Genomic DNA, 15,488 nt, shown 5'->3' with positions numbered 1-15,488 from the left:
ATTTCCTCCACGTTCATGAGAGGACCATTTTGCGCAAAGACTGCAAAACGTGGCAAAAACAAGTGTAAACCACGGTACCAAGTTTATACGTGTTTTTGCAGTGTTTCGTTTTTTTCTGCAGGGGAGGTTAGGGAACATGACATGAAGCCTTAAAGTGGAGTTCCACCCAAAAATGGAACTTCCGCTTTAAGCATTCCTCGCCCCCTTACATGCAACATTTGGCATGCCATTTTTTTGGGGGGGGGGGAGTGGGGGCTTTGTTAGGAGGGGGACTTCCTCTCCCACTTCTTCCTTCCGCCCCGGGACCGCCAAGCAGACTCCTCCTTTCGCCTTAGGCGGCCCCTCCCTCTAGGCGATTTCCTGGGACACGTGACCGGTCCCTGGAGATCGCCTGTCCACTCCGGGAGCGCAGCGCTACTCGCATATGCGCCGTGCGTGCCCGGCCGTGAAGCCGAAAGCTGCCAGAGTGGCAATGGAGGCATCGGGGGAGAGGAGCGACCGTGGAACAGGTAAGTGTCTGTTTATTAAAAGTCAGAAACTACACTTTTTGTAGCTGTTGACTTTTAATAAACATAAAAAGCCTGGAACTCCGCTTTCATGGAAGCTTTCTTCCATTGAGGCTCAGAGTGTGTGAAGCCTCCACTATGTACACTAGGGGGCCCCCCACTCTCCTTTCTAGTGGTACCCTTGTAGCCAATGAGTGTGAGGGCTCTTTAAGCGGGCGGTATAAAAGCAGTGAGTGCGCTCCTCCTCTTCTTGTCTCAGCTGAGAGCCCAGACACTCCCCGCCTTTGGTTCAGTAATCTTTGCCTGTCTCTGAGGTAACAGCGAACCCCCTCTTCTGTCAGCCATGTCTGCCGGCGAAGAAGCGGCCCCCACCCAGACTGCCCAGGCAGAGGAGCAGCAGCAGCCGCCTCAGGAGGAGAGCCAGGCCGCCGATCCCAAGAAAGAAGAACTGGAGCAGAAGCCAGCCGAGGAGGCGGCGGCGGAGTGCGGGGAAGAGGCGGTGGCTCCCCCGCAGCCTGAAGTCACCTACAAGTCTCTGGTACTGAGCGGACATGGCGGCTATGATAAGGTGAAGCTGCAGAACAAGAAGGGCGCCCCCAAACCCAAAGCCGGGGAGGTGCTGATCCGGGTCCGAGCCTGCGGGCTCAACTTCGCCGACTTAATGGCCAGACAAGGAGTGTACGATCGTCTGCCGTCCCTACCAGTCTCATTGGGAATGGAGTGCTCCGGCATTGTGGAGGAGATAGGAGAAGGAGTCACCGACAGACAGGTTAGTCCTACACACCGATCGATAGATGGATGGGTGTGACCCTCATCGCATCACCTGCACTGCCACCGACAAATGGCACCTTAGCAGCACGGGAACCTAGCTAGCGTTAGTGATTAACTGATCCCCCCCCCCTCCCCCCGTTCTCTATTGATTAATAGCCGATGTATTGATAGACTTGTTACTAGCCGATTAGCGGTACCAGTACTTCAGGCTGATTCTGTCACTTGCACACGAGGGGGCGCTGTTGCATTCTTCCCATTGAGGTCTATATGGATGGGCTGTGGCTGCCTGTCGGTGCTGGCTGATGCTGCTTCTGCTGACTGTACTGCAGCCATTCTCCGTTTCTCCAGAGGTTGTTGGGGGTCCTGGAACTGACTGACCTCCCACTGGATGGCGGGGGCACAGGTGTATAGGTGCTGCAACCTTCCCATATAAAAGCTCCTCAGACTGCTGACGCCTCCAACGTACCGAAGAAAGGGATGGTCTGCACCCTGGATGACATCCACAATAGTTTTTTTTAACAGCATTTACAAAGCTGTAAACCAGGCTGGTTCATAACTTTGTACATGCATTTAGTAAAAATATGGTACCTGCAGGTTCCAGGGCCAACACCACTTAGCAGATACACCGGTGGTCTTTTCAGCTGTCTAAAGGTGGCCTTCTGACAATCTCTTTGGGGGCATAATGGCCAATGTAGGGGACATTTTCCCACTTGTGGCCCCCGCCAATTGGTTTTAGCAAGGATTCTGAGACCTGCATAGACTTTCAAGGGTTTCTCTGAGACAAAAAGGTCGAGACTTACTGAATTAGAGCAGCCAATCTCTGAATGGGGGAAATGGTTTACCATTTAGTTCTCAGTTAGTTTCAGCTATGTAGCAGAGATCTAATGTTTGCTAGATGACCACACCTAAGGCTACATTCACACCAGTGGTTAGGGCTGGTGCAAATTGTAGCAGCAAGGTGCGTCCAGCAGTGATCACCTCATATAATTGTTGGCTGGGCAGAGTGGGGAATATCTGATGGCAACTTGTAATTGTGGCGAATGGGCTACCTGCTGAGAGCTGCAGAAAACTGCCACTACAGTTCACACTAGCTTTAATTGCGAATGTTCAATATAGCCTAAATCACACCAAACATGTTCCGGTACTGTACAATCATCTTATTTACCAGAGCAATCGATGTCTCTATCCATCCCCTCCAGACAGGTTGCTTTTTGGGGTAGATCTAAGAGAAGACTCAATTCTCAAGACAGAACAGCAGGCTAAGGATTATTGTATATCTTTAGAAAAGTCCTGCTTATTTCTGGATGAGTCCAATAAGACTTAAAAATGGCTCATATGGATGCAAATCGTGTGTGTGTGTCTTATTGTCTCTGGTATGAAGTTGTGTGTGTTTGTGTTAATATCTTAGTGGTGTAATTGGATCCCATTTTTATTTTTTAGTGCATTTGTCTGAATGTTTCTGTTTTTAGTGGGCATTAGATGGTATTTGTAATATCCATTTACAAGAGCTTTTTTCGGGAAAAAATGACCAGGTGAGAACTCATAATTTCCCCTGTAATTAGCTGGCCAGACAATATTGTGGTCCGTGGGCATCTTACTCAGTAGGGAGAAGGGCTTTGCAAAAGATGCAGAACTTAATTGTTCCTTTGTCTTGTACCTGAATGTGGTTAACCATACACCAATGTCCAGGATTTCTGAAGTCCTGTGATTTAAAGAATGAACTGTAGTAAGACTTTCTATATTGTTTGGTTTGTCTAATGATCAGTCATGGCATTGTGATTGTAGCTCACGTACTGGTGAGATGGGTGTGGCAGTGTGACAGATTCTGAAGCTCTCTAATTCTGTAGCGGTTAAAGAATGTTGTGGTCTTCGGGTTTCTCCTCTATGTACCAATTACCCTCCCATCAATAAATTTTTCTCATCACAACTTTTTTTTAATGTGCTTCTAGAAGAATCTTATTGCTGGGTGGCTTTAACCACACCCATTGGAACATGATGCAATCTTTATTCGAGGTTTCCCATTGTGTTCTATAAATGCCTATAGGTGGTTTCCTTCTGCCCTGAGATCCATAAAATTTTTTAGGTCTAGTTTGTAGACTTTGAGTTTAAGGCTTTTTTTTTTCCAGATGGCCATTAACACTCCTAGTGCGCAGGCTGCATCTGTTATTGCGTCTGCACCCGCCCCAAGCTTTGTGCAGGCGGTCTATAGAGGTGGAGGGGACGCTCACTATAGAGGTGCAGTGGCTACAGTTGCATGTTAACATTTGAATGCAGGCATTTTTCCTCCATAGTTGCCTGTGCACAGCTTTAGGCAAATTCTTGTGCAGTAACGAGCGGCCTGCATGTGGAATGGGTGTCAACACCATAAGAGCCCTAAATGCCAAATCTAATTTCCATTTTAGATTCCAAAAAAGTGTTAATGGGAGTAAAACCTTTTTTTTTTTTTTTTCTGTTGGCTTAGTTTCTAAACCCACAACAGTAAAATCGGTCCTGTATATGCATTAAAGAATGTGTTTTACTTGCTGTGGAACCTAAGGGGTTAATACTCCATATGGTGTAAAAAGGCTGTTTGATCCTGTATCCTTAGATCCTCCCTTCCTTCCACTGTCCCCTGATTTCCCAATAAGATGGAGTCGGACTGCACATGCTCAGTTTGGTGTATTGCTAGGATTTTTCTTTGGCCCTGTGCTGATCACATGCATGCTCCCATCAGCACTGTCAAGACTGTCAGGGCTCTTGCAGTCTCATAGAACAGTCCCCTCCTCCTACAAGCTTTAACCAGTGCTTGACTGGGCTCTGATAGAAGTGACTAGACTGCTATATACTTCAAAGGTAGCGGTTTATATTTACTAAAATTGCATTTCCATGTTGTGTACTGTCAGAGACCAGATATAGTGAATGGTCCTGAGTTTTTGTACCTTCTGTTAAAATGTTTATGGCTTTTCAATGTGTAAATTTAACATGTAAAGTGACCACATAATACTTTAATAATACATTTTTGTTAAAGCTGCACTCCATGCACAAACTTTTCTTAATTTAACCACTTGCTTACTAGTCACTTAAACACCCCTTCTGCCCAGGCCTATTTTCATCTTTCCGCACTGGCACACTTTAAATTACAATTGAGTGGTCATGCAACACTGTACCCAAATTATTTTTATAATCCCTCTGACAGCCACGAGTGATCACGTGGTAGTTCTTTTTGTAGAGGAGAAATATGGCCGATTACCGACCCTCATTACATCACATGATCAGCGGTCATTGGCTGATCCGAGTCCCAACCATTTACCATGTGATCAGCTGTCAGCCGAGTCTGACTTGCTGATTAGCTCGTGCCCTGCAGGGGGCGCGCAGGCTGCTCAAGCACGGGAGGACCTCTATTGACACCCTCCTGGCAAAGTAGGTCCATGCTGAAGCTGTCATTCGGCTATAGTGCGGAAGGGGTTAAATATAGCCATAGAGCAGTGATGAAGCTTGGCACCCCAAATGTGTTGGAACTAAATGTCCCATGATACTCCACTACACTGCAGGAGCATCATGGGAAATGTAATTCCAAAACTTCTGGGTGCCAAGGTTTGCTGTTGCTGCCAGAGGAGATAAATCCCCTTTTTGAACAAAATGCCTGTGTAAAAATATTGCCTCTGGGTTTTCAATTACTAGATCTGGAAGAAATGCAAAGCACACCCAAGAATACACATGCTCTTGTACTTAAGACTGTAAGCTAACAGTTTAGTGTTAGTATTGGGTGTCAAGACACAAGGACTTTGGTGGAAGGGTGTTCACTGGCTCCTGTGACTTTCCCCAGGCATCTGGTTGGCTTTGGCCTCCTTGTAGTGCCCTTATAGTATTAAATTCTGTGTTTACCTAAAGTGTGGTCTTTAAAAAAAAGAAACATTCCTCCATGCTGCAGCATCTGATGCTGCAGTTGTACCATGTCTGCTTGAAGACCAAAAACTCTGATCACATGACCTGATTGCTCAATTCTTTCTGCAGTGAATTTCATCCTGACAACATTGTCTGCATCCTTCCTGAGCCTGGCACTGCTCTGCCCCACCAGTAGATAGCTGGGTAGGGAACAAAAGTAAATGTACTCCTGTGACTCGCAAGAGAAGTACAGCCAAAAAAGTTTTGGCCATTTATTTTAATGACCCTTTATATATGCACAGGACCTAAAATGTTTGCTTTATAAAAATTTCAGAAACTCTTTAAAGTTCTAACGACTGGCCTCTAGCTTGCTTTGTGGGTTTCCTTATGTTGCTTTTCATACTGTAATATCCCCTGATCCCCCCTCCTGAGGGACTAACTTCAGAACTCAAAGTGCTACAGCTCATGTGCACCTATCCAGCCCACTCATTGCCTGTGCATGTACAGGAGCAGCAGTTTCAAGTCTTTCTGTGGGATTATTCCTTGAACCTTGAACTTCCTGTGTGCCCTGTGCTGACCACAAAAATCAGGGCTGATCACTGGTCAGTGTCCCTGTATCATGCATATCTGTCCTCTTGGCTCTCCTTCCCCCACCCCCTCCTTCCTACTTGTCATGTCTCTCAAATGGTCACTGCCAGCCTCTCTATTAGAGGCTGGCAAAGCACACTGTCAGTAGTTTTTAAAAACCTAGCTGTCTAAATGCCAAATTTGAGCGGTCTTCATGCTGGTCACATGACTTGCAGCTGCTATACAGCTACTATACAGAGCTTCTGCAGAGAAGTGGCCACGTGATGTCAAAGGGAGATTGTGACTGCTTCTGCAGAAGCAATCCATCAGAGCTGTAAAGCATCCAAGTAATGTGACTGGCCTGAAGACAGCTCAAATTAGATATTTAGAATGCTAGTTTTCCCAAAACATCTTTCAGGACAGCACCTGAGATCGTGGCTCCTCCCACTGGAAACTCTTTATCTATAAAATCTTTATCAAGGTGCCTCCACGTTGCTTCCATCAGCTTGTTACCTCCAGGCGGAACCTCTGAGCTTTATCTCAGGAGATGGTATGTTCTCACCTGACAGTTTTTTGCTAGGAGTGATCCTCCCACTTGCCTCTTGCGGGATCCCTCTCCCCTTTTTGGGATGGTGGTGCAAGGTTGAGCAGCTGCCATTGTTCTGGTGGCTGAAGTCCTCGGCCATGTCCTGCGTAGTGTACAGGAAGAGGCAGCACTTCTGGATTGGATGCCCAGTGCCATTTCCAGCTACAAGTGCAGGGCCAGAGGGGCGGGGTCACCTGGTGCCTCCTTAAACTTCCAGTTCTGGGTCGGCATAGTGTTTTTTGAATCCAGAACTGTCTTTTTCACCACTACTGCAGTGCACTCTGCTATGGAGGACCATGCAGCGGATAAGGGGGCAACCCAAGGCACCTGCAAGGCCAAGGTAAGGAACTCCTTTTGTTCTGGGCCATCTTCTGTGGAGTTTTCACCCCACTCCCTCTCTCCATTGAGATCTCTCCCTGGGAATGTCTAGTGCAGTGGCTAGTGGGTTAGCACTTCTGCCCAGCATTAGGGCACTCCACAAAAGGTGGCTTGCTTGGGCACAGGGAAGTAATTTATTTATTTTCTTGGTGCACCTGGGTGTTTTACTTGTGCAACAGCTTTTTTAGTGTGGTCCTTTGTTTTTCTTCTGTTTGTCCAGGCCAAAAGCTGTTTAACCAGTCAAGAAAAGGGGCCCTGTCTGCAAAAAAGCAAAGCTTGGACTAAATAGCTTTTAGATTTAGTCATAGTAGCCATCTATTTGTGGCAATCTAGTTACAACCATTAAGGATGAGTTCCACGCCACCTTTAGGTCAAACCTAGAAGAACCAGGTCCCTCAGGGGAACCCAGGGCTCTGCAGCCATCTTCAGCACCCCAAGTTGTCTCCCTAATACAGGCAGGGGGTCTGATCTCCCAGGACACTTCCCAAGAACCTGCTCCCCTTGCTCCGGATGGAACAGATTCAGAGGAGGAAAATTAAGCTGGTGCTGCTAAGTACAAGATCTCACCAGAAGAGGTTGAACTCCTGAAAGTAATCCATGCTACCATGGAGATGGAGGAAAAGGAGCTCACCCTGCATGACCAGAGGTTTGGGAGACTCAAAAGGCTGTACTTTCTCTAGTCATTGATGGACACAGCAGCTCTTCTTGACCTTAGGGTTATATTGCCCCTTTAGGACAAGACTAGGCAGAAAGTGTTAAAAAAAAGCAACACTTGCACAGTACCGCTGAGGGGGTGCTCCTACTGGCTATAATCCCTCACACTGCATCCAGCAGCTCAGTTTTTCCTGCCTAGTATAGAAGGAACTGGCTCCTGATGGGACCATTGGTCCTGGGAATTTTTTTCATTTCACCAACCGACATGGCTCCTCTCTGTAACTAAATGGTTTGTTATCCTGCCATTAGAACTAGGCAGAAAATTGTAACACAATACACAGAACTTTAGTCCCACCCCAGGGGGCGGACCCTGTGCTAACAACCCTCCCTGCTTGACTAGTGACGGAGAATGACCTAGGAACCCTGTGGGCCCTTTGATCCATTTTTGTGATGCAGGTTTGATGTTTTTTGCGCAAGATAGAAGATCCCAGGATCTTTCATCAACTGCCGGCTGGGTGACAGGCTGGTTAAGTTATCCTTGTAGTCTCCCCAGTCCTGCCGTCGAGCGTGTGCAGGTCGTAGCTAAGGCTCGGCAGGCCACAACATGCCTCAGCTCCAGAGGTGGTCGGTGAGCTTCAATGCTTTGGGGTATAAATATGACCAGGCTACTGATGTCTGGATCACAGTATACCAGGGCAGCAGCTACCCTGTAACTGCACAGGGGTAGGTCTGTGATATGTCTCCCAGCTCTTCAGGACTGGCGATTTTCCTGTCACTGCGTGGCACTGTCCGACAGCCATCTTGGCTGTGAGCAAAGCAGGTTCCCCTTGTGAGCCTCAGCAGCCATCTTCTGTAGAATTTTTCTATTGTATTGGCAGCCATTTTCTTGAAGCCTGATCGCTTTTTTTCTCCGCAGTTCTCTTGTGACAGCGTCACATGTGCTCTCACATGCTGTTTCCTGTGCCCACTGAGTATACAGAACGCTGGATGGCTCTTCCCTGAGCGCTGGTGCAAGCTCTGCAGAACGTTTCACCGCTACCCTATACAGCTGCTGCTGACAGTTTCTTCACTCTGCAACTGGGTAACTTCCTAAGGACTACAGGCACGGCTAACATTCACAGAACGCCCCAGGGTGGTGAGTCTGCCGCTAGGTACCCCTACCCCCCCACGTGGTGGGAGCAAGAGGGTGGGATCTTCACTGTCCTAAGTCCCCTTGCAGGTGGCACAGGGTAGGGTCAGCATGGCTTTAGAAACTGGTGTTTCTTCCTCTGAAATCCAGGCTATTGCAACGGTCGCCTGCGGATAGCGCTGTGCCCATGGACACCCTGACGGCAGTCCTTAACTCTTTTGCTGCAAAAATAGAGGCAGTGTGTGGAAGGAAAGGTGCGTGTAAACGACCCCTTCCCCCCTCCTGATCTCTGGGGAGAGCTCTGATGCAGACTCCGGCCCTGCTGCAGCTGGTGACCCTGCTCTGACTTATCAGACGAGGCAGACCAGGACCATTTGGACAGCGAGGATGATTCCACGTCCTGGTCTGGGCGCGACAAAGCGCTTTTTGGAGCACTTATCACAGCTGTGCGTGATACCCTGGAGATACAGGAGCCAGCAGATCCCTCTGCTGAGGTAGCAGTCCCTTTTGGGTCCCGCAAGCCAGCACGTTAACATACTTGTCAAAATAAGCCAAATATGGGTACATCTTATCTACAGGGAATGGGGTCAGCTGCAAAGGACTGCCAAAACATGGCGGCGTGTTACCCCTTTGAGGAATATTTTGCAAATTGGGGGGGAGAGCAAAACACCTCCCCTGTCTGCATGGAACTAGCAGACCAACTAGTGTAAGGCCTTAAGTACGTTTGATGCGGCCCTGGATGCTCTCCGTTATCCAGGGGTTTAGTGTCAGCTGTGGTGCTGAGGCGCCTGATTTGGCTTAACCACCTCGCGCCCGCCCTATGGCCAAATGACGGCCGTAGAGCAGGCGCGTTCGTCCGGGTGGTCGTCCCTGGACGTCCTGATGTTTAGTTCCGCAATGCGTGCGGGCGCGCATCGCGGAAGTTCTGTGTTCGCAGTGTCCCCCGGGGACAGGCAAACACAGATCGCTGTAAACGGCCAATCACAGCGGCCGTTTACAGCGTGATCGGCGTGTCCAATGGGAGATGATCTCATATGTAAACATATGAGATCATCTCTCAGCACCGCTCTCCCTCCTCGCACAGACAGTGTGAGAGGGGAGAGATGAACGGCTGCAGCGGCAGCCATTCTGCCTGTAGTAAAAAAAATTAAAAAAAAGTGCCATCTGCCCCAGTGCCATCTGCCCCAGTGCCATCTGCCCCAGTGCCATCTGCCCCAGTGCCATCTGCCCCAGTGCCATCTGCCCCAGTGCCATCTGCCCCGGTGCCATCTGCCCCGGTGCCATCTGCCCCGGTGCCATCTGCCCCAGTGCCATCTGCCCCGGTGCCAAGTATTAGATCCATCTGTCATCGGTGGCAAGTATTAGATCCATCTGTCATCGGTGGCAAGTATTAGATCCATCTGTCATCGGTGGCAAGTATTAGATCCATCTGTCATCGGTGGCAAGTATTAGATCCATCTGTCATCGGTGGCAAGTATTAGATCCATCTGTCATCGGTGGCAAGTATTAGATCCATCTGTCATCGGTGGCAAGTATTAGTGCCACGTGTCTTCAGTGCCACATATTAGTGCCACGTGTCTTCAGTGCCACATATTAGTGCCACGTGTCTTCAGTGCCACATATTAGTGCCACGTGTCATTGTCCTGGTGCTTCAAAAGTGTAATAAATAGTCAACAAGTTAGATGTGTAGTTTATGTTCCTAGAACACATGATGGCGCTACCTGCATGTTGGGCCTCTCTATGTGGCCAGGCTGTGAGTCACACACCTGTGGTATTGTAATACTCAGGAGGAGTAGCAGAATTTTTTGGGGGGTGCCATTTGTGGTATACACATGCCACGTGAGAGAAATAACCTATGACAATTTTGTAGAGAAAAAAAATGAAAAATCTTAATTTTGCAAAGAATTGTGGGAAAAAAAATGACAACATCAAAAAGCTCACTATGCCTCTTACTAAATACCTTGGAATGTCTACTTTCCGAAAAGGGGTCATTTGAGGGGTATTTGTACTTTCCTGAATTGTTCGGGTCACAAGAAGCGAGATAGGCCACCAGTACATCAGGTGTGATCAATTTTGTGCGATTCGCACCACACCTTGTAGACTCTCTAACTTTCACAAAGACCAAATAATATCCACTAATTTGGGTTATTTTTACCAAAGATATGTAGCAGTATAAATTGTGGCCAAAATGTATGAAGAAAAATTAATAATTTGCATAATTCTGTCACAGAAACAAAGAAATATGCGTCTTTTTTTTCATTTATAGCGCAAAAAATAAAAACCCCAGATGTGATCAAATACCACCAAAAGAAAGCTCTATTTGTGGGGAAAAAAAGGACCAAAAAATTCATTTGGGTACAGTGTTGCATGACTGAGTAATTGTCATTCAAATTGTGAGAGCACCGAAAGCTGAAAATTGGTCTGGGCAGGAAGGGTGTTTAAGTGCCCAGTAAGCAAGTGGTTAAATGCTGGTCTGCTGACCAGGCATCCAAAAAAGCCCTGACCGATCTTCCCTTCCTTGGCAACCGGCTCTTTGGCGCTTTGTTGGATGAAATTATTAAAAATGTATATATAAGCAACAAGAGGGGAAATTTTGGGACTTTAAATGAAGTACAGTTGAGTACCTCCATCCCGGTAATTAATACGCACAAAAAAGGGAAGTTTGGGACTTTAAATGAAGCACTTGGATAGTAAAAGACAAAGATATTTCATTGGACCATATTAATTTATTTAATTGAATGTTCAAAAGAACTACTCATTATAAATCCAATTCATGATGTACATAAATATCGATACAATAAAAACATAATATATGACAGTGTATAGTATCCACATGTAATTATACATAACAGTAATAAATAGATTAATTAAGAAATGTGGCAGAATAGTGCCCATGACAGCATGTCCGACATCGACAAATGTATGCACATGATAGATATGCATCCCATAAGATTAAATTTGTAATAAATGGTCAAGGACTTCTAAATAGGTAATTAAGGACTTATGGATGTGGTTCCGTATACAGGTATAACCCAAGCATCAAAATGCAGAGCTCGACGCGTTTCGTGGGTGTCTCCCCACTCATCAGGAGCAGATGCTACCACAAAGTTTCTATAAAAATAGATGAAATAAAAATAATTATACAAATAATATACTAACCAGTAAATTAAGATAGTAAATTCATAAAACTATATTATGAATAGATAGTTTGGTTAGAGCGGACTCACCAGTCCAGGCGTCAAATGCAACGCACAGCGGTGGGCGCCGGGCGGGCCAGGGACAAGTTCCCTATACGGGCACTGAGGCGGCAAATGGATACGATATCTGGCACAGGAGTGTATCAGCATGAGAGTGTGCCGAAATGGTGTTGATACTAAGAAAAGTGAGAGTGAAAATAAATCGACAGCAAACTTCACAAAATGATAAACACAAAGCAGAGTGATATTGAGTAGTGAGTATGCAAGAATGGCTGACATATTGAAAACTGAGTATGAGGGGGTAGAATGGATGTATGTGTGGGAGTGAGTGCATGGGATATGGTAAGTGTGAAAATAAAGAGTAAGGTATGTGTTGGTGATAATGAATTAGCAATAGACAAAGAATGTCAGTGAGGATAGGGAGAAAGAGGAAAAGAGGAATGGGAAGAGTAGACAAGTATGTACCTTGATATCGATCCTGGAACAACCAGCTGACCGGATAACTGGTGTGTTCAGACCCCATGCAGAGACTGGCCTGACAGGCAGCCATCCCCGAATGGGGTTTAAATATGCCGCCAACACCATGTACGTGAGACTGAGGGGGAGGGGCCGCGCCCAACCCCGGTCATCAACCAGCGACTGGCACGTTAACCCCCCCCCCCCCCCCCCAGAGACACGGAGAATGGAAAAACCAAAAACGCCGGCGTGATGACGCTAAGACCAACGTCACACGCACGGCGTAGGTGACATGGCGTCGATTGTGCAGAGTGGAGTCCGCCCGAACCTCCCAATCAGAATGAGAGGGGAGGACCCACTGGCGCATCGCAGTGCCCGCAAGAAAGAAAAGACAAAGTACCGCCCAATTGCCTCACACGGAGCACAATCGGCCGGCCAGTGGGTATACATCAAACCATAATGACTAAATATCCATATAAGGCATATTAAACGGTGTCGGTAAATGCTGTCATTATACAGTATGTACATAGATAAAAGGATATAATAAATGTATGTGGATACAAGTAGTTCAGCATTAAAAATGTCACGGGTGGTAAGAGTACACCACTCCCAGGCCAGTAAGGCTAAGGAGCCACGCCACAGGCAAAGGCCCTCTTTTTCTGCTTAAGTGGCTTTTTCGTCCGCCTGGTGCTTCGACAAAACGTTCCCAGCCTGACAGATGTCCACAAATGGTCAGAAGTGTCCCTGGAACTGCAAGCCTGTGAAAAAGTGCTGCTGCATGAGTTTGCCCCACCCACATTTCGGGTGGGGGGTCACCTTCGGGTGTTTGCAGCCCGATGGACCTCCCGGTTATTCGACCAATGGGTCTGCAACCTGATTTCCACAGGCTACAAGAGCCTCTCTTGGCCGCCAAACAGAATCCTCCCCTCCAGCATACCCACGTCCCCGGTTCACCAGGAAGCCCTGCTAGGGGCAGTAAGGGACTTGCTGAATCAGGGGGTGACTGTACCAGTTCCAGAATCGGAACGCTTCCAGGGGTTTTACTCAAATCTGTTTGTTTCGGTGGCTGGCCCAAAGAAGGGTATGGCAGCCTCATCAGACAGATTGTAGTCCAAGCCTACACCTTGAAGGGGCAGGTGCACCCCTTTCCAGTCACGGCCCACTCTACAAGAGCAATCGGAACGTCTTGGGCCTTTCAACGCTAAGCGTCTGTCGCTCAGGTGTGTAAGCCGGTGACCTGGTCATCTGCCCATACATTTACCAAGTTCTACAAGGCAGACGTCAGTGCATCGGCTGCCTGTTTTGGCGAAGTTTTGCAGGCAGCTGTGTAGTTGCAATTGAGATTTTTTTTTCCCTTGTTTTTTGATAAGGCAGTACTGTTAATGCACTGTTGCATTGCATCTGCACAAGTTTTAATGCTGTTTTTGCCCACCCCTTGTTTGGCACTGCTTGGGGACGTCCCATTTAGTTAGAGAGGGGCTGTGTTGGTCGGTGAATATAAGAAAATAGGATTTTTGTACTCTCCATAAAATACTTTTCCCTGTAATTCACCGACCCAGCACCCACTCCTCTTCATTGTACTGAGTTCTGCCTGGGAGCAGGGAGGATTGTTGACACAGGGTCCACCCCCTGGGGCGGGACTAAAAATCTGTGAATTGTTACAATTTGCCTAGTTCTCCTAATGGTAGGCTAACAAACCATTTAGTTAGAGAGGAGCTGTCGGTCGGTGAATTTAGAGATTTTACGGTAAATACAAAAATCCTATTTTTTCCGCATTTTTGATTCCTAAGGCCGCGTACACACGGGCGGACTGTTCGCCCAACTAAGTTCGTCAAACAATCCGACAAACAGTCCGTTCAAAATTAGCATGAACTGACTTGACCACACACGATGAACGAACAGTCCGCTGAAAACGTGCGTGATGAGTACAGCACGTACGACGGGACTAGAAAAACGACATCCTATACACTGCAATGCAACCTTCGGCCGTGTAAACCCTTTCTGAGCATGCGCGATACTTAGTCCATCCAACTTGCCTACACACGAGCGGACTGTCCGCTGAAACCAAGTTTGGACGGACAAAACCAAGTTTGAACGGACTGTCTTACGGAAATTCCGTAAGACTTTGTTCGTCACTGTCCGCTGAAACAGTCCGCTGAAGCCCACACACGAGCGGACTGTCCGCTGAAACACTGTTCAGCGGACTAAGTTGGGCGAACAGTCCGCCCGTGTGTACGCGGCCTAAGGCGATGCTGTGTCTGCAGTCTGTTTCTTCCAAAGCTTTTTTTGGCCTTTCATCTAAATGAGGACATTGTGCTTCCATCCTTATGTCCTCAGCTGTCGCATTGGATGGGTGCCTCCCTTTCCTGTCAGTGCCTTCTACCTTTCTTTTTTTTTCTCACAAGATTCAATCCTGACTCTCTATCTAGAACAAGGTTCCCAAACTATTCTGCATTCTCGCATGTCTCAATCAACTGACCTTGCCTTTGAAGATATGGGGACACTAAAGGAGCCCATGGATAGAGCCTGGGAATCTGTGACGAACAATCTAAATTCCAAGCAATGCATGTCATTGCTGGCTTCAGAACACTGGTTTAAACAAATGAAGGCACATGTTACTGCAGATTTGGACTCCTTTACAAGTGTCTGCAGCAGTATCATATATTGTGGATGCCTTGGCAGAATCTATACGCATGTCAGCCAGGTCTGCAGCGCTAACAAACTCTGCTAGGAGGGCCTTATGGCTAAAAACCTGGCCCAGGGATGTGGCATCAAAAAGCAGGCTGTATAGCATTCCCTTTGCAGGGGATTTGCTGTTCAAGAATGGATTCTAGTTCAGAATAGCTGATAAAAATAAACGTATGGTCTAGAAGCAGGTGTGGACCTGTAAGTTTTTTTTTTTTTTTTTTTTTTTCCAGCCTCAAAAAACAGTGCAAAAGGAAACCATGGTCTTTACAGAAGCCCAAAGATAGGAATGCTCTTCGATCCTCCCGTGACTTCTGGAAAGCTGCATTGACTCCTCCCTCCTGGTCAGGAAGACTCCAGGAGTTTCTTCCACAGTGGAGAGGCATTACATCAAACCAGTTTATTGTAAACATGCTCTCCCAGGGATACAGGATCAAATTCAAAGAACCTCCAAAAAGATTCTTGGTGTCAAACTCCCCAAGGGATCCAGACAAGGGTATCACCATGAAGTCGCTAATCCAGTAACTGAAATCCCAGAGCTATTCCAGTCCCTACAGGGAAGTTCTTCCAGGGTTTCTACTTGCATGCATTCCTTGTTCAGAAACTCAGGAAAGCTCAATCTTATCCTAAAGCTCAAGATGCTAAATTGATGGTGTACAGAAGATTTCAGATGGATTCAATTTACTCAGTAAACC

General features: G+C 47.1%; 1 protein-coding gene across 1 annotated transcript in view; it reads left to right on the top strand.

Moving 5' to 3' along the window:
* Window positions 1–745: 745 nt before the first annotated feature.
* The window catches only part of VAT1 (vesicle amine transport 1), a 186,498-nt gene continuing 171,755 nt past the window's right edge, over window positions 746–15,488 (top strand). Inside the window, exon 1 of the mRNA XM_077459499.1 lies at window positions 746–1,275. Coding sequence (XP_077315625.1) covers window positions 850–1,275 — 426 coding nt within the window. The 5' untranslated portion in view covers window positions 746–849. The remainder of the gene's footprint in view (window positions 1,276–15,488) is intronic.

The sequence above is a fragment of the Lithobates pipiens genome, unplaced genomic scaffold (genome assembly GCF_037356315.1).
Source record: "Lithobates pipiens isolate NorthernLeopardFrog02 unplaced genomic scaffold, aLitPip1_a1.2 Scaffold_28, whole genome shotgun sequence".
NCBI classification, from domain to species: domain Eukaryota; kingdom Metazoa; phylum Chordata; class Amphibia; order Anura; family Ranidae; genus Lithobates; species Lithobates pipiens.
This window is presented reverse-complemented; position numbering and strand designations above follow the sequence as displayed.